We start from the raw sequence: 19,229 nt of genomic DNA on the forward strand, positions 1-19,229 counted from the left end.
CTCTGTTATTTCTTCTGTATTTAGCTTTATTCTACTTGAGTGTTTTCCTGTTGCAAGTTCATCCAAGCTGGGAGCTCGGTTCTTTGCTTTTCGCTTAGGCTTTTGTGCCTATAGCCTGTGATGGTGTCTATATCGCGAGCTCCGAAGTTCGGAATTTCACTTTCTTCACTTTGGTGCCCCGAGCTCTTTTGTGAAGTCGGACTTAATTTCTTACTCTCTTGTTGAGCCTTATTCGGACTGCCTATTGTGTTTACCAGTACCGAGCTCATTTTCTTGAGATCGTCATGGTGTTTTGACACTTTTGGCTGTTGTGTGAGATTAAAGTCTCTCTACCTGATGACTCGAGCTCTTTTGGGAGGTCAGAGTTTAGCTTTTCATTTATGGTCCCGTGCCCTAATCTTTTATATGAGATCAGAACTATGTTCTTATGAGTTATTTTTACTTGTAGCACCGGATGATCTTGGGGATTCCGGCCATTTTTGCTCCGGGAGATCTTTGAGATCTTCGCCGGTCTTCTACCTCAGTGAGGTCTTCTACCTCTCAGTGAGGTCTTCTACCTCAGTGAGGTCTTCTACCTCTCAGTGAGGTCTTCTACCTCTCAGTGAGGTCTTCTACCTCTCAGTGAGGTCTTCTGCCTCAGTGAGGTCCCCTCAGTGAGGTCTTCTACCTCTCAGTGAGGTCTTCTCAGTGAGGTCTTCTTTTGCCAGGACCTCAGTGAGGTCTTCTACCTCTCTGAGATCTCTATATCTCAGTGAGGTCTTCTGGTTGGGGATCCTGGTCTTTTACCTCCCTGAGATCTCTATATCTCAGTGAGGTCTCCAGGAGATCTTGGGGATCGTGGTCTTCATCCGAGAGATAGGTCTCCAGGAGATCTTTGGGGATCCTAGTCTTTATCCGGGAGATCTTGGGGATCCCGGTCTTCTACCTCCCTGAGATTTCTATATCTCAGTGAGGTCTCCAGGAGATCTTGGGGATCCTGGTCTTCATCCGGGAGATCTTGGGGATCCCGGTCTTCATCCGGGAGATCTTGGGGATCCAGGTCTTCTTCCGGGAGATCTTGGGGATCCCGGTCTTCATCCGGGAGATCTTGGGGATCCCGGTCTTTATCCGGGAGATCTTGGGGATCCCGGTCTTCTTTCGGGAGATCTTGGGGATCCCGGTCTTCATCCGGGAGATCTTGGGGATCCCGGTCTTCTTCCGGGAGATCTTGGGAATCCCGGTCTTCTACCTCCAGGAGGTCTCTATGTCTCAAGGAGGTCTTCTGAAAGATTCATGATTTTTCTGCAAAGTAAGAGCTTACACAGAGCGTATATAACGAGAATGCTCGTTGTTAATTCAATAATATTCACCAATAATATGTCGCAAGTGTCATTTAATTTTATGTTTCAATAAAATACTATGCTGGAATATGTAAAACATTGTAAAAGGTTTAAGTATTATTTACACTCTATAATTTTATAATCAATAATGACTGCAAAGCGATAAATATAGTGAAAGCAGTGCAAAAAGCTTTCGATTTTGATCCAGTTGTAATGATTGATAGTAATTAATTGCTTGCAGTAGGAGTGAATTGTGGGTAAGCTAATTTTAGAAAATCATTTATAATGGCATTGTTGTAATATTTATAAAGGATTTGAGTACTTACCTCCAGTGATTAAGAGCCACGTCGACCACTTTTGCATGAATTGTGTGGGCGCGTCCCTTTGCTCCAATCCCATCAAATTCAATCTTGAAAAATTGATAATTTTGGTATTTGGCCGACCTGCTCAATTGATCGTCGTGCTCCGCTAAACCCAAGTTCGAGACTTACACCTGTCTTCAAACTGGCCAACAGGGCCGAGCTCCTTTTAGTCCTACTGTTTCGATCGGCTGACCGACCCGTTTTCCCCAACTCATTTAATGAAGGGACAGAAAAACTAAACGGAACAGGAAAGAAGGAGACTTGTATCATCCACTTGAACTTTCATATTCACATACAGACAAAATGTCAAATCATACTTCTTATTGGAATTCTCAGCAATTTGTGGATAGAGTGAAGAAAACGTTTGAAAAGAATGATGTATTAAGATTTTCATCCCCCTTGTTATTTCTTCTTCTTCTTCTGGCCAATCACATACTTATAAAGCAAGCAATTGCCCTTAATAAAATCATTTAGGAAACAATTTGGGCAGGTGGGTGGAGGTTTGTGAAACGGCGGTCCCACCAACTCTTTCACTTTCTCGAGATTCTGAGGCATCAAAATATTAACGGCATCATCCACACTCAGCTGAAACAACCCTTTCTCTGTGTCCCTCTTCCCCGAGCACACTCCCGCGCATCCCAACACGACTCGCCCCACGCGTTCCTTGAACCGTGCCGCAATGCTATAGGCTACGAAACCATCGTAACTCATCCCCATAAGATCCATATTGGTAACATTGAGCGCATCCATAAGAGCCCTGACGCACTGGGCCTGAAACGCCTTGGTCCTCTCAGGTCGGGTCGCGTAGGAGTTGCCGAAGAATTGGAGGTCTGAGACGTAGACATTGAACTTGGACTTCAATTGAGGGACGAAGTAATTGAATTGCCACATTGCATTGGCTCCGAAGCCATGTATTAAAAGCAGCGTAGGCTTGGAGCGGACGTGAGTTTTGGGAACCCAGCAGTGCATGACGATGCCATCGCCGAGCTCGGAGCCATCGCCGAGCTCGATGCCATCGCCGAGCTCGATTTCTTCATTCTTGGGAGGTGCGCGTTATTGGAATATTCAAAAAGCAATTGTGACCCACAACCAACTTTTGTGCAGAAGAAAGAAAGTCAATGTCATGGCGAAACTCAATTGCAGCTCTGATTTTCATCTCTGTTTCTTTAAGGTAATTATCTTTCCCCTGTTTCATAAGTAAGTCCCTGTCATTCTTGGAGTCCATATATATGACTAGGTGCCGCGAACAAGAAGTTTCGCCGAGCTCGGAGCCATCGCCGAGCTCGGAGCCACCAAAACAAACATAAGAAAGTTCTTCAAAACGCTTTCCCGTGACCAACTGAATCAACTCGAGCTGATGAGAAGTGAAACCATTCAGACAAAGAGCCGACCTCAACTTGTAGAATATAGTCTGGACCTGAAGTATTTTGAACGAGCTGTGATTTCGATAGGTTCATTGATTGCTGGCGCACAGCAAATATAATCCTACACCGTGATTCGCAAAACAATTCCTCGGATGTCAAATTTTAATCAGTTGACCTTTCTCGCATTCCCATAACCATAAGGCCATTGTACAATCAAATAGAAACCCAAATCAATAACGCAAATCTTAGGCCACGTGATCATCCCAGAGGACGTGTCCGCTCAAAGCCCAAACCAGAAACCAATGCTTTTACAAGTGGACCTTAGCTTAGCTAAGAAATCCCTGGACGTCGTCTGGCGCAGAAGCTCATTGGAGGGGCCACCTGCTAGTTCTTGGCAAGGAATTATGAAGAAAATGTGCGGAGAGCAATGAAGGAGTGGCAGTGGTCATCACAGGACAGACACTGAACTGAGTGATGGCGAACTTCTCGGCTTTGAGGTACCGAACACCGAATAGGTCGAATTCGAAGTACTTCGCCTCATGGAGCGCTGGTGACACCAGCCACCTCAAAATCGATGGCGACGACATCGGCAGCACCGACCTCGTTCAGTTTCGCACCGGCCTACATGGTCGCGTTGCTGCATGGTCGCACCGACCTCACTGGTTGGAGCTCGACCAGACCAGCAACTTCCTCCTCAGATCGGCGCGTCTTTGGCAGCTCGAGCTCCTTCCACTCTTGCTATTCCATCCATCCGACCTCTCGACGCTCCGGATAACAAGCTCTACAGAAATCCTCAATCAAAATTTGTGTTTGGTATAGTTTGAGTTTCTTGCTCAGCCTTCTATATTCCACCTCTCTGACCTTCCGAGTCTTTCCTCTGATTTTGTTGAGGGTGACCCATCGGTGCTTCCTTTCCACTGACTTGTTAAACGCTTAAACAGTATGAGTCTTTTTGCCTGAGTTCTTCCATCGACCTATTTTTCGACATTCGTTAAGCAGTTCGACCTCGCTTATTTGGAGTCCAGAGCTGCCCTTTCTGTTCTGCTACTTCAACCGGCAAAACCATTGACGGTCTTTCTAGCGGTGTTTGATCAGTCGCTCTTTCGACAGTCAGACGGACTAATGCTGACCATGCCGACCTGGGTATCTCAGTTCACCTTGTCTTCGAGCTGGATGACATACTGCGTCCGAACTTATCCACCTCGACCTGCCCTTAATATTTGATTATTTCCTATTGTCGCCAGGTTGCTCTGATACTTAAGGGGCGTTGCTCTGCAACCGAGTTGGCTGGCTATGAATCGTGTCTCTTCCGACCTTGCGCCTTATCCGACCTGAAATGTTAGTCCGACCTTGCCTATTTTTCATTTATTAATTTTCTCTCTAACTTGCTAACCTGGGATTTTACAGCCGACCTCACAACTTCAACAAATATATATATACTTCTCATTCTTTTTTCCTTTTACAGAAAAGATTAAAATCTATACTCAGAGACAAGCATTTCGATCTGAAGTTTCACCTCGTCAGATCTCAAAGAAAAAGTTAGTAGTAATAAAATTCAATAAATGTTAAAATAAACAACGAGAGTAGAAAAATGAAGATTAAAAGACTGTCAAGATATTCTTAAACCAGCTGGGTCTTTCTTTTCAGCTGGGTTACTGTAAATCTCCAGCTTTTTTTTTTCGCATAAGCTTTCATACCTCCATGTAGATCTCAATGGGTGGATTTAGGAACTCCGGTGACGAAATGTCCCCTTCGTTTCCCCCAGACAGCGCCATTTGATAACTCTAAATCTCCTTGGGCTCCATATCCGGTAGGTCTGGTTCTCCCTCGTCTCCTGTTATATGGATTTGATTCCTTTTTGGGCTCTCTGATGGGTCTGTCAAATGGGTCTCTCCATGTTCTCTTTGAGGAAAGGACTTGCAAAATAAGGGAAAAGGGGGTCAGGGGTCCACTGGGGATGCCCCGGCGGAGACCCTCCGATGCTCAAGTCAGATTTACGAGTTAGAGTAGTGTGGATAAGCAAGAGTTGCAGAGAGAGAATAAGAAAAATGGAGTTAAGGAAGAAGGAGCCGGAGAGAGAGAGAGAGCCTCCCTTGAAGGAGAAGACCCTCTAGTATATAGTGCTTTCCTGTCCTTTTCACTCAGGCCCGTACGTACGGTTGTGTCAGACCCCTGCTCCATGCGTAACGGCCATTTAATGCTCTCCAGAGCGCATGCGGGTAGGGCTGGTGAGTGATTGGGCCTACTCCCTTATGGGGCTTGTGCTCATACCTGATCTGGATCATCCCGGGTTGCCGGCCCAGACTCGTGAAGTCGAGCCGCCTCTCGAGCGTATGATCTGATGGGTTTTGGACCTGTGGCCTTCTTTTGGACCCGACCTTATTTCTGGGTTAGGAAAGATCTGGAGGTTATCAAACCCTAATCCCAAATTTCATATATCAATGGGTGAATTGATATTTTCGCTTTTAGGATTTGCCAAAAAAATTATATCCATGTAATGTGGCTTTGATATCAAGAGACTAAAAACATAATAAATAAAAATTTTATAATAAAAAATATTAAACTTTAATAATTAAGATAATATTTATATAATAACTGTAATCATTTTAAATGTATAATTAAGATTAATTTTAATATTATTAATTTAGATTTACTAATTAGTGTATTAGGTTGATATTTCTTGAAAAAAAATGAGAGAGAAACACTTTTCCAAAAAATGAAACTTTAGAGCAAGTATTTATCAAATCATTGTTATGACATCAAAGTTGAGCATTTATCTTAAAATATCGACCCATATATTTTAAATGAATTATCATTTTTCTCAAAGAAATTTAAATAATTTTTTTTATAATTAGACTATTAAGAGAGTATATTTTATATGTATAAAAAGAAAAAAATTTTCAATGAATTATTTTATCTTCATTTTTGGAGGTCTTATCTTTAGAGATCTAGTTACGGAAAATATTATTTTTAAAAGATCATCCTTTTAATAAGGTCTTTAGAAAATTATTTTTGGAAATCTGACATTTAGAGATCTTACTCTGCATCTGCAGGTGTGCCTATGGAAGATCTTCATTTCAACCTGACTCTGAGGTCTTCCCCTCCTTGGAGGAAGCCTCTTTTCTAATCTGCATTTAGAGCTCTTTCCCTCTCTAGAGGAAAATTTCCCTTTCAATTTGTCCTTAGAGGTGTTCCTCTTTTTAGAGAATGCCTTCCCTTCCTTTCAATCCCTAGATTGTCTAGCACGGCCTATTTGGATTGCTTTTATTGGAGAGCTTTCTTCTATCGTAGTTTTTTTTTTTTTGTGCCAACAATGATGAGCGCTTTTGGACAAGTTGGTGTAGTGATGTTTATTCTCTCCAGTCTCAAATGGGGTTAGATGGGTAAAGTCTTACAGTTTAAGGGTTCTAGAGTTCTGTTCAATTAATAGACAATATATTTTATTATTGGCCCTAGTACCTTTTCTTTGCTGATGTAGGCTTTGGATTTATTTTTAATTTTGAAAAAAAAAATCATTTATAAATTTTTTATAATAATAGAAAAATCAATCAACTGACTCGTTAAATTGAAAAATTCAGTGTAGATGCATTTATTGAATTTACATTATTTATTTTGATATTGAGCGAAAATCTATTGTTTTGATTTATTGATTAAGCAGGAAGCTAAGTTATGTGATCCTCTTTATTTTTTAATAAAACATACTGTTTGTTATTAGATGGAAGCTAAGTCAGTAGCTTTTATTTAGAGTAATTTTAAACTGCTATTAAATTATTATTTTAATAATATTAAAATAACTATTACTATAATAGTATTGTATAAATTTTAAAGTATAGCAGTATTGCTGGACCTTAGAGACAAGTGGTTGTGGTGCTAAATTTCTTGGTTGTGGACTTATTGATAGAGAAGTTATTAGATGTCTGGGTCTTGTTGGGCATGAGTCCCTGTCTCTATTGGGCTGGATAGTTGATATGGAATAGAATTTATAATAAAATACAATTTCTGTATCAGTTTAAAGCTATTTAAGATCAAACACATTTTTTAATTCTAAAATCGGTCCACAATATGCTATTAAATTCAAATTATATTTTATTTTTATTTATAAAATATTACTCAGGATTATATTAGTTATTATTATTATTTTTTATGGTGAAGTGAAAGTTCAATAAAATCAAGAATTGAATGTAAATGATTATTTAGAAAAACCAAGCAAAGTAAAGAGGAAGTCAACTCAAGATCACAACTCACACATGTTAAAAAAGATTCCAACAAGCAAGGAACTCAGAATCTAAAAATCAACAATTTTTACTCTTGTTTATGTAATAGAATCAGAGGCAACTTCAAGTATCAACGCCAACCTTTTTTTATAGCACAGGAAAATTATTAATTAATTTTAATTGTTAAAAACTATAAAAAAAATATATATATAAAATTAATTAATTAATTAATTTTTTAATTTGTATTAAATAGTAAATTTTCTAACAATGGAAAGAAAACTACCTAATAACCAAAACAGGGCTTTGCTTTACCCCCCAGAGACAGAGATAGATAGGCACACGCAAACTAGAAAATTATTATTAAAAAAACTAAAAAAAGAAAAGAGCCGACGAAGACGACTCAGGACTGACGGCCTCTTCACATTTCCTCGTGAGGACGGACGCGTCCTTTGCCTTTGAAAACGGGAATTTTTTAGCCTTTCCCTCCCTTTCCTTTCTATTCAATTCTTCTCTTTCTCCTCCCCTTTTCCTCCTTTCTTTCAACAACTTCAGAAATCTCTCTGAACCGCCACCTTAATTCCTTTCTCTTAATACTCGAAAGGGAGAGAGGGGGGAAGAAGACGATAACAATAAGCAGGAATAAAAATACGAGCTTGATTTAGTTTAGCTCGGTCTCTTCTTTTAATTTTATTATTATTAATAAAGGTACCTGCAGACTTTGGTGGCGGTGGTGACTATGGATCTGAGCAGATTGCTGGTAGTTTTAACGGTGGTGGTTCTTTTTCAATTGGGTTCTGTGCGTTTAGCTTCTGGGAATTTCGTTTTTGAGGTCCAACATAAGTTTGCTGGTAGAGAACGCAGCCTTAGCGCATTAAAAGCCCATGATGCTCGCCGTCACCGCAGAATTCTCTCCTCTGTCGATCTCCCTTTAGGTGGTAATGGCCATCCTGCTGAAGATGGGTCAGTTTCTATATAAATATATTCTTTCGTCTTCTGTGATTAAATCCGGCTGTAATTTTTTTGGTTTCTTTTAATAAGTGAGGTGGTTATGTTTGATATTAATTGCTGGGAGGTTACTTTTTGGCACATATATATAATTGCAATTGGTTCTAGCTCCAGTCGTCATTGTTATCCTAGATTTATTTTTGCTGTTCTCTGTGCTTGGAATTGATATTGCAGCGAATTGGGTTTACTGGGAAGGAATCAATAATGTCTTTGTTGTTGCTATATTGCTTTTTATTTGATATTTTTCATGTTCATTACTTTCTTTGTTTTTGTATCCAGTACTCCTTTAATTTGGATTTGTTGATTTTTTTTTTAATTTTTGTTAAATATGCTGTAATTATCTTCTCCCTGACATAAATTCCACTATTCTGTTTCATTGTTGAGATGGAGGAAAATGAAAGAAACAATATCTAGAAACTTGCAAAATTTGATGGAATAATCCCCTCCCCCCCACAAACTCATGGTTGTTTTGCGTAACTCATATTGGCTGCTTATATGATTTCTTTCATTTATTTCTTTAGCCTTTACTTTGCTAAAATTGGGCTTGGGAATCCACCAAAGGACTATTATGTGCAAGTTGATTCTGGAAGTGACATACTATGGGTGAATTGTGCCAACTGCGACAAGTGTCCTACAAAAAGCGATCTTGGTGTATGCTTCTTTGACAATTAAGCTAAATCTCTCTATATTCTTAATGCATTCATAAAGTTGTTCACAACACATTAAAGTTCATCCTGGCTGCTTACTTAGTTTTATATTGACCTTCCTTTTGAGGGATATTTTTCTTTATGGTTTTTCATTATAACAGGTAAAATTGACATTGTATGATCCAGCAAGTTCTGCTTCTTCATCAAGGATCTATTGTGCTGATGACTTTTGTGCTGCTACATACAATGGTGTGCTTCAGGGTTGCACAAAAGACTTGCCTTGCCAATACAGTGTTGTTTATGGTGACGGAAGTGGTACAGCTGGATTCTTTGTGAAGGACGATTTGCAGTTTCAAAGTGTGACTGGAGATCATCAAACTGCTTCAGCAAATGGAAGTGTTATATTTGGGTGAGTTGGAACCTGGGATGATCACAGTAAATTGCCTAGTTTTGTTTTTGCAAAAACACCTTCAGTACTTTTGGCCATTAGATGTATGAAGAACTTTAAATTGATATACAATATTGAAGCATATGCTTGTGGTGTAACTTCTGTTGGTTAAATTAGAGCCTGAGCTGTGGTTTTGGAAAGGAAGGAAAATCTGCTTAGAGAATTATTTTTCTGGGTGCATTTACTGGCTAAATGGTAAAATTAGCTATTAATTTTGAGAATACTTGTTTGTGTTTGTATATACACAGATACTTCCATGCTACCAAACTCTAGTTCTGGTCATCGGACAAGAACTTTTATATTGTTAAACTAGTCTATATCACCAAAAACATTAGCTATATCAAGTAAAAAGAATTCAGGATGTTAAATTACTAATGTGTTTTATTCTTGAAATTGATTAATGCTTTCTCTATTAGATGGGTTTGCACTAGGAATGAGCTCAATACCAAGATAGTTGTTTGAATTAGTGCCTGTGGATGCAGTATGGAATAGGGTCTAGTGGAGTAAATACTCAAACCTCTTCCTCTCTCTTTCTCTATACTATGTGTATGTATATTTATAAGCTGACCCTTTAGAACAAAGACTGCCCCACAGAGCATGACTGCCTGGTTCAATGTGGGAGAGTGTGCATGAGCAAGTGTGCTTAATTTTTGGTTTTCAGGTGTAGATGAATTTTGTGGAATTCTTTCTTCTTTCCATTGACAAATTTTCTCTAATGGGGACAGGTGTGGAGCGAAACAATCTGGGGAGTTAGGTACATCCAGTGAAGCATTGGATGGAATACTTGGTTTTGGGCAAGCAAACTCGTCCATGCTTTCGCAACTTGCTGCAGCAGGAAAGGTTAAAAAAATGTTTGCACATTGCCTGGACAACGTAAATGGAGGTGGAATCTTTGCTATTGGGGAGATAGTCTCACCAAAAGTAAAGACAACACCAATGGTAGCAAATCGGTATGTGGCTCTAGCTTATCTTTCTTATTGTTTTTGTGCAATATTTATCCTCATGAACTGATGCTTCTATTAACTTGCTCACCTTTTTCTCATATTGCAATTGAGCTTGCTGCACAGACTCTGACTACAACACATTCGTACGAATAGAGGAATCAAATAAAAAAAAAGAGTAAACCGAATAATATAGAAAGGGCATATAGTAAACAAGGGAAAGGGAGAAATAAAAATCTGCCACAACTATAGAATTCTGCGAAAGTTTCTTGTCTTGCTCCTTCCTTTAATTAGAATAGTTTTGCTTCTAAATGTTAGCTACAATGGCACAAACATGGGAAATATCTAAATCCTCCTGTTGCTTGTGTATTTTTCATCAAAGGAAAGTTAGAGTTTAGCTTTCCCTCATTGCATTGGAGAAGTTGCTAATTGTTGCTTTTCTCTGAACTTATATAGAATGAAAGTTAATAATTTAAAATGGAGTCTCTGGTTATCATTTTCAAGGTTTTTTACTTCTTAAAGTGGTGTTGCCAAGCATTGGTCATGTGTTCTTCTCATTGTGGATGAGAAGAAAACACATATTGTCCTACCTAAGGTCAATTAAAGCTTTTTTTTTTTTGGTTTTGTAAAAAAATATTGGTAGGCTACAAGTGCATATCAAATTTCCAGGGCCCCTAAATTGATTATTTATTAGGTAAATTATACTTTAATCCCTGGATTTTAACATAATTAACATATTAATCCTTCATTTTCAAAATCGAACACTTAAATTCCTGAATTTACAATCCATCCAAATTAGATGTCCTTCCGTCCATAAAATCTATCAGTCAAATGTTTAAATATGGTAAAAATATAGAGGATATATTTTCATACCAATAATACCCTTCCCTTCCTAATTTCTCTCTCACACACCATAGGAGACTTTTCAGGAAAATTTTCCAGGAACCTCAATTCCATCTGTACTCAACACAACACCAGCAGCGTTACCAAATCCTGCATCCTATAAAACATGGTGTCCTCAAAAAATCTTATCAGCAAACACCTCCTAAACTTCCATACTCAGGTAAAAGATGTGGATTGAACCCATTCCTTAAGCCAAATTCCAGTATCCAGTCTCAAATTCCCAATGCCAGCACCTTATTCAGCGATTACAAATTGAAGAAATTCAACTAATTAGAGTCCATCAATTCACGACAACAGATATAAATCACATAGGATCAATGAATATCATGTTGAGCTCTTCTAAATTGCTCAGTCTTCTGAATTGAGTCGTACTCTTCTCAATCAGTAATTCTTGAAACTAAATCACCAGGCTTGGAATTTGGATTATCAAAACCCACAACCTCTGGCACGCCAAATCCTTGTATGGGCTTCATCAACCAAGTGAAGCAGGCAAATATATGAGATAGTAATTCTAGAGTGTGGTTTTCTTTGTGGCATTGGTCATGGTGTTGTAAAAGAAGTGTGCTTAATTTTGGATAACTTAAAAATCTTTCAACTACCATTATATAATTCTTGAGAAAAAAAAAGGTTTTGAAAATTTGAGAAAATAAAGAGAAATCCCAGCTAGGGACAAAGGGAGGAATGTAAAAGCCATAGTAGTCTTTTGGCCTACTTTTCATGTAGGGATCACAAGACCTGTAGAGATTCTTCGCCAAAAAGGCTCCTGACCCTTATGGCGTTTTGAGCTATGAAGTCTCGATTCCCATTTCCATAGTGCCCTATCTATATAGTGATTAAATATCACCAGTTTATTCTCTACTGTTACTTCTTCCATTTTGATCAATTTAATTTACTTCCTTTATGGAACACTCAACAACAGCCAATTCAAATGCCATAACCTACAAAGGGGCATTTATTCTCTGCTTTACAAGTGGATCTGAAGGCGACGACGATGATGAATATATATTATTTGTGGATTAGAACTGATGCACATATCTTGTTTGTTGAAATGTTTAAGAGTGTTGATGTCAATATTTGAGAATGACACTTTTTTTTCTTTAGGGCCTTTCAAGTTAATCAAGGGTAATATGATAATTTCAAGTTCCACTAACAGAAAATTTGACGGAAGGGTGTCTATTTTGGATGGATCGAAGATTCAGGGATTTAAGTATTCGATTTTAAAAATATAGGGATCAATTTGTTAATTACGCTAAAGCTGAGGGACTAAAGTGTAATTTACTCTTATTTATTATGAATATTTGGTGGAAAGAAGTTAGATGATTATTAATTTTTTCTCTGATTTGTTCTCTTTTTATATATAAAAAATGGATTTTCCTCGTCTCTTATTGAAGGATTTTTTCCTTTTGCATTTCCCCTTTAATTAGGTCAGATCTTGGTTATTGATTTTTTTCCCCTGAATTATACTTTAGGCCACATTACAATGTTGTTATGAAGAAAGTAGAGGTGGGCGGTAATGTTCTGGAACTTGCAACAGATACATTTGCAAGTGGAGATCAAAAAGGAACAATAATCGACAGTGGTACTACACTGGCATATCTGCCAGAGTCAGTTTATGAGTCAGTGATGAATAAGGTACCTAATATAGCTCACATTCCTCCCGTTTGATGTTTTTTTGTTACTGCATGTAGGACTTGGACTGAATTTATTTGTTCTGATGACTTAGATTATGGCTCAGCAACCTGGGTTGAAATTGCATACTGTTGAGGAGCAGTTTATGTGCTTTAAGTATAGTGGAAGGTAAGGTGTCAAGTGCAATTATTCCTAGCTTTGGGACCTGTCTTAAATTTGAAAGTTATTTAAATTTTGCTATGGTAAATGTTAGTTCTGTCACCATCCATGATTTTTAGACCACATGGGGTGAAGCCTGTAGGATCCCTACAAGAATGCCTCATCCTATCAGGGAAAAATTGAGTTAGAACAATGCTCAGTGTCTTCTGTGACATTATGATCCTTATTTTTGCTGCTAATCCAAATTACTAGTTTAAATGCATTTGACTGTTGATCTGTTATCATAAGCGTAAGACTTCTCTAATTTTCTTTGCTCCCCATACTCTTCCAGTGTTGATGATGGATTTCCGGTTGTCAAGTTTCACTTTGAAGATTCGCTTACTTTGAGCATTTATCCACATGAGTATCTGTTCCAAATTCGTGTAAGTAAACATTTTTTAAGGTTAATGACAATCATCAGTTCAGTGCTTTGTTGTATTGTTGTTTATGTTAAGTGCTGTGCATTTCATATATAACATTTTGATGAAGAATGTGCCCTGCCAGATACTGTGGTGGTTATGTTGCAGTGCTGCTGCGAATGCTCTGTAATATTTATTGTTCTATTGATGTAACTTTTTCTCTTTTGTCATCCTTTTTAAGTTAGAGCATGGGACTATGGGTTCATTATTAACTAACACAAGTCCTAGAAAGAGAAAATGTTTCTGCCTTTCTGGGGTTGGTGAAATTTACTACTAGATAGGTGAATGAAATATGTAGGGTTTAAATCTTCCAGAAGGCTTTTCCTCTGGTTTTTATTAGTTAAGTATTAGCAAACGTCAGATTCATTTTAATTAGTAGCAACTACAAAGGAGATGTTTAAAATACTTTAGATAGATTGTGATGATGCATCTACCAAGTTAAATTCTCTTTCATACTAGTTCCTGTTTGTACCTATGCAATTCTGATGATATATTGACAAAAGCTGAATTATGGTTTTTGTAATTAACTCAATGCTTCTAAACCTTATCCTGAACTGGTTGTCATTCTTGGATCTAATTTTTGTTAAGTGGTAGATTGTTAGAAATAGCGTCCTTGATATTGGGATGATCGTTGACCTACCTAGTCCCTTGTGGATTTAAGAATTTTGCAAAACATATAATGAAATATATGGTCATTATCTTAATGGTAAATATTAATCGAGGGTAATGGATCAAAGGGTTTGGGGTTGTTTAGTCGTTGAGGCCTGAGTGTGAAATGCTTTGAAAGAAAAGAAAACCCTAAGCTATGTTTTTGTTCCAAAAGTTTGGTATGATGCTTTCATTACTTAGCAATTGTATCGATAAAGCATAGCAAGGATTGCGTTGAGAACTTCACAAAATTAAGTGGGTGAGAAATATAGTATCCCACATCAATGGGATAGAAGAGTTGTTAAGGGTTTATAATTTGAGTTAACCATTTTAGTCAGTTTTAGCTTGACCTTACAATTGGTACCAATGGCACCCTGGCTCAAAAAAATTGTATAGAGTTGCTTGCAAGTAAAGAGCTGTTTGTGAGACGAGGTGTAGCCGTCCGGGCACTAGTGAACCACAGTATCCGAGGGTCTGATCCTCGCTTTTATGATGCTCCATAATTTTTAAAGACTGCTGAGTTTTTTTTTTTAGTAAGAAGTTTGGTACATTATTTTTTTTTAAAAAAAAAGAAATTATAATGACTTAATTCTTTTATTTGGCTTTGGTCATAATAACTTTTTCTGGCCAAATGATACACTATTTTCATGACTTTTTACAGGATGATGTTTGGTGTGTTGGTTGGCAAAACAGTGGGATGCAATCTAAGGATGCTAGGGACATGACTCTTCTTGGAGGTATGGTCCTTAATTGGGTTTTCATTCTAAATTTAGTTATCATTTTATATAATGTAGACTGTGCAATGGTGATGAGCACTTCTAGATTAAGTCGATCTCATCCTAGACTGCACAACTGCCTATTTAAGGTCACGGATTCTGCTTTATAGCAAGTTAAAACTGATAGCAGTTGTCTTAAATTGAATAATGAATAGCTGAATACTCCCATGTACCTCTTATCTCACAAGTTAGTAGATGACTTGGAACATCATTTATTATAGAGAGATTTAGAAAATGTAAGACTTGCCAATCTCCTTGGCAATTTAAATTCGTTTGATTTCACTCTTTTTCTTACCAAGCTTCTTAGAGCCTTCTTGTTATCTTTTGGGTTCTGCTGCACATGTTTTGATTTGCTAATTAAGCTGGTAGAAGCTGGATAGTTGAATTGTGCTGAATTGGCTGAAGCAGATGAGATAATAAATTGTTTTGATATTCATTAGTTGGAAAGTAAATATAAAAGCATCAGTTTATAACTTACTAATTATTTTCAATGCAGATTTGGTGTTTTCAAATAAACTTGTTTTATACGATATGGAAAAGCAGGCAATTGGATGGACAGAGTACAACTGTGAGTACCTCTTCAACTCAATTATATAGTTTTATCATATATGCATACATCTATCTGTTTACTGGTTTTATATATAAATAAAATAAATTCCATCTCCTGCTTTTGTTTAGTGATGTATATCAAATGAAAATTTAAAGTTGTTCCCAATTCTGGCATTGGGTTGGTGGCGATTGAATCAAAGACTTATTCTTGCCTTCCTGTTTGTGTGTTGTTGATTATTTTAGGCTCTTCAAGCATCAAAGTGAAAGATGAAATTTCTGGTGCAGTGTATTCTGTTGGGCATCACAATGTTTCTGCAGCTTCCCAAATGATAAGTGGAAGAATCATAACATTTTTGGTATTAGCGTTTGCTGTATTCCATAGATTTTGGTAAACTTCAACATTCCTTGTACAATAATGTAATGATCACAGGTCTCCTTGGTATAGTTTAATTGTTGAGTACAAGGCTTTCTCCACACACACCCACATAGACCTTTTTATTTATTTATTTATTTATTTTATTTATTTGTAGTGAATAGATGTTTTTTGTATACTTGGCTTGTGTTTTTTGGGAATTAAATCATTATTTATTTCGAGTTGGCTGCATTATTAAAATGTTGCAGAATATGATAAAAACCTCACCTTTCTTACTATTAAGGTGGAGATATTCCTTCAAATTAATCTCATAATTAGACTGTTCCAAGGCATTAGTGGTTGGCCCATTTCAAAATTATAAGCAACCTTTTTATATAATAAAGTATGATTTATGTCCTTGATTATAATAAGAGCAAAAAAAATTAAATAAATGTAAAGCGAAGAACAATCCAAAATTAGTAATATAAAGAACAAAACTCTTGACACTTGAATGAATTGTTGGTAATATAAATAATAGAAAAGCATAATTGACAAAATATAAACATTAATTTAAATTTTTTATGAAAATTAAAGTAAATAATAGTATTGTTCTCGATAAATAAATATTTAAATATAATAGTTTCAATTTTTATTTTCTATAAAAATATATTATTATAAAAATTATAATAATGAAATAAATATAAAATATATAAAAATATAATTTATAATAAAATATTATATTTATTTTGAAATTAATTAATATTAATTTTTTAATTCGCTCAATCTATTTTTAAATTATGTAACTGAATTAACAATAGAATTTAGTAATTTTATTTTTTTATAAAAATTATAAATTATCAATAAAAATAATTTATGCATATTTTTTTTCATATCAATAATATCATCAATAAATTAATTATAAAATATAAACAAAATAAAATCATGTTGAAAATAATTAATTTTTATAAATTAAAATATTATATTAAAAATTTTTAAAATAAAAAGATGCATAAAAATAATAAATAAATTATTTTGATTATCTTGAAACTTAATTTAACATATTAAAATAACTCGTACTGACATAAACTTAATTAATTATATGATTTTTAATTATTTTTTTTAAAAAAATAAAATTAATATTACCAACTTTATATATATATTAAAATTTTACTTTATTATCTCATAATTATCATCTAATAAATTTAAACTTTGTATTTTATAATTTAATGTTATAACTATTATTTTAATTTTTTAAATAAATATAAATATCATTATTATTTAAATAAGTTATATTATTATTTTATATTTTAAATAAAAATATTTATCTATCATTTTAATATTATCTAAATTAAAATTTATTATAAAAATCTTATCTCAAAATAATTATTTATTAACTTTAAATTAATTTAAATAAAAAAATTATTATTCACTTTAAAATTTTAATATAATAATTAATAATATAAATAACAACTTATTATCCTATAACATAATATTATTAAATTTATTAATATTTTATAATTAACAATATATATATATATATAATTAATTTTTAGAAAATATTAAAATATTAGCATTTAAAATTGAGTTGATTCTTAAAATTATAATTTTTCATTGTAATAATTTATTTTTTTATAACTTTAAGTTAATTTTTTTATTATTTTTTAAAATTCATCAATAGTTAAATATGCTATTTTGATACTTTTAAATTAAAATTTTAATTTTTTAATATATATATATATATATATCATAATTTACATATTTATTTAAATAAAATTAATTTAAATAATTTATTATCAAATAATTTAATATTAATGAAATTTTTGTTTTATATTATTTTTTATAATTATTTAAATGTAAATCTAATAATATGTTATATGATAATTATTTTAATATTCTTAATTAATATTTAAATAATCTTATCTAAAAAATTAATTTAAACATTACCAAAATTATTAATCTTTAATAATTATCCTACATAATTATCAAACAAAATTAATTAAACTCATAAAGGAAAAATTTAAACATACATTAATTTTAAAGGATAAATATCTAAAATCATTTTAAGAAATTATTTAAATAATAAAACAAGTATCATTTTAAAATTTAAAAGCAATGGTAAATATATTATTTTCATAATTATTTAATATTTAAATGTAAATCTAATAATACGTTATATGGTAATTATTTTAATATTTTTAATTAATATTTAAACTTATTATTTTAATAATTTTATTTAAAAAAATTAATTTAAATATTATCAAAATTATTAATATTAAATAACTACCCTATATAATTATTATCAAATAAAATTAATTAAACTCGTAAATAAAAAATTTAAATATTTATTTATGAGTTTAATTAATTTTATTTGATAATAATTATATAGGATAATTATTTAATATTAATAATTTTAAAATTATTTAAATTATTTTAGGAAATTATTTAAATAATAAAATAATTATTATTTTAAAATTTAAAATTAATTGTAAATAGTTAAATAATATAAAAATAAAATTGATAATTTTATTTATTATCCACCCCATGACTGAAACTTGGCTAATAACCAATTTGAATTCTGACGTGGTGTGAAATCGAAACCCACCACTCAATTTTGTGTCGTGAAAAGGCCCAATCATGGTTGTTGCAAGTCCAGTCATGGTCAGTTTTAAATTAAATTCATTAATTTGAGAATTTTAAAATAATATTAATTATTATATTTTGATTAATTTTTAAGTTTAAATTAAAATTATTAATTTGTGTGAATAAATTTTAAGAACGAGCATTGTGAGACAGAAATAATAATTAATTTAGTCTAGTAATCACCCTTTACTTGCGAACACAATTTGTTTGAAAATTGGAACAAGAAAATAAAAATTAAAAAAAAAAGTGTAGGGCCCACATGTCCACTCGATGCTCACGGGTTGTAACGCCCTGTCCTTTGCTGGCTACCATTTTACCACTAAAAATGTATTTTTTTTTTAAATACTGAAAACTCCCTTTAGACTTTCCTATTTAAAATTTAATTTATTAAATAAATAAATAAATTTTATTAGATATTTTGTGTGTTAAATTAATAAGATATAGAATTTAAGCAAGAAAAACCTTACAAAATTTACTCGAACGTTTGTTTGATTTGTCCCTCAAAAGCATATTTGGTTTGTTATCGTCAGGCAGCCACTCACTCACTTGCACTTTGCTTCTTCAAATGATTGTGATGATTGGACAATCCATTAAGCCAAAGTTGCTTCCTTTCTCTTTATCTTATCTCATTCAAATATTTTTTTTTTATAATAAATAATTTATTGATTTTTCTTTCTTTTTTTTTTAAAAAAAAAACCCTTCATATTCACATAAGGTAAGATCCTTACTATCTCAATCCGTTTGTCTTTTAATAATATTTTAGTATTATTTTTTTACCAATATAATTCAGTTTCTTAATTATTTGTTTGTCTTGC

General features: G+C 33.9%; 2 protein-coding genes across 3 annotated transcripts; one reads left to right on the forward strand and one right to left on the reverse strand.

The window, feature by feature from the left end:
- Nucleotides 1-2,083: 2,083 nt before the first annotated feature.
- Nucleotides 2,084-3,632, reverse strand: LOC110628356. The gene is made up of 3 exons (XM_021774994.1): nucleotides 3,507-3,632; nucleotides 2,772-3,098; nucleotides 2,084-2,719 (listed from the first exon to the last, which is right to left on the reverse strand). The coding sequence occupies exons 1-3, from the start codon at nucleotides 3,630-3,632 to the stop codon at nucleotides 2,084-2,086; spliced, it is 1,089 nt and encodes a 362-aa protein (XP_021630686.1).
- A 3,969-nt stretch (nucleotides 3,633-7,601) lies between these two features.
- Nucleotides 7,602-16,026, forward strand: LOC110628659 (aspartic proteinase 36). Of its 2 annotated transcripts, XM_021775449.2 has the most exons (10): nucleotides 7,603-8,219; nucleotides 8,786-8,915; nucleotides 9,073-9,320; nucleotides 10,085-10,309; nucleotides 12,673-12,835; nucleotides 12,927-13,000; nucleotides 13,323-13,413; nucleotides 14,759-14,834; nucleotides 15,370-15,441; nucleotides 15,666-16,026. In XM_021775449.2, exons 1-10 carry the CDS (start codon nucleotides 7,996-7,998, stop codon nucleotides 15,812-15,814), a joined length of 1,452 nt encoding a protein of 483 aa, XP_021631141.1. In that variant the 5' UTR covers nucleotides 7,603-7,995; the 3' UTR covers nucleotides 15,815-16,026. The 2 variants fall into 2 exon arrangements, with proteins under 2 accessions (XP_043804932.1, XP_021631141.1); XM_043948997.1 differs by lacking the exons at nucleotides 12,673-12,835; nucleotides 12,927-13,000 and having other exon boundaries at nucleotides 7,602-8,219.
- Nucleotides 16,027-19,229: the final 3,203 nt, after the last annotated feature.

The sequence above is a fragment of the Manihot esculenta genome, chromosome 12, assembly GCF_001659605.2.
Source record: "Manihot esculenta cultivar AM560-2 chromosome 12, M.esculenta_v8, whole genome shotgun sequence".
In the NCBI taxonomy this organism is placed as follows: Eukaryota; Viridiplantae; Streptophyta; class Magnoliopsida; order Malpighiales; family Euphorbiaceae; genus Manihot; species Manihot esculenta.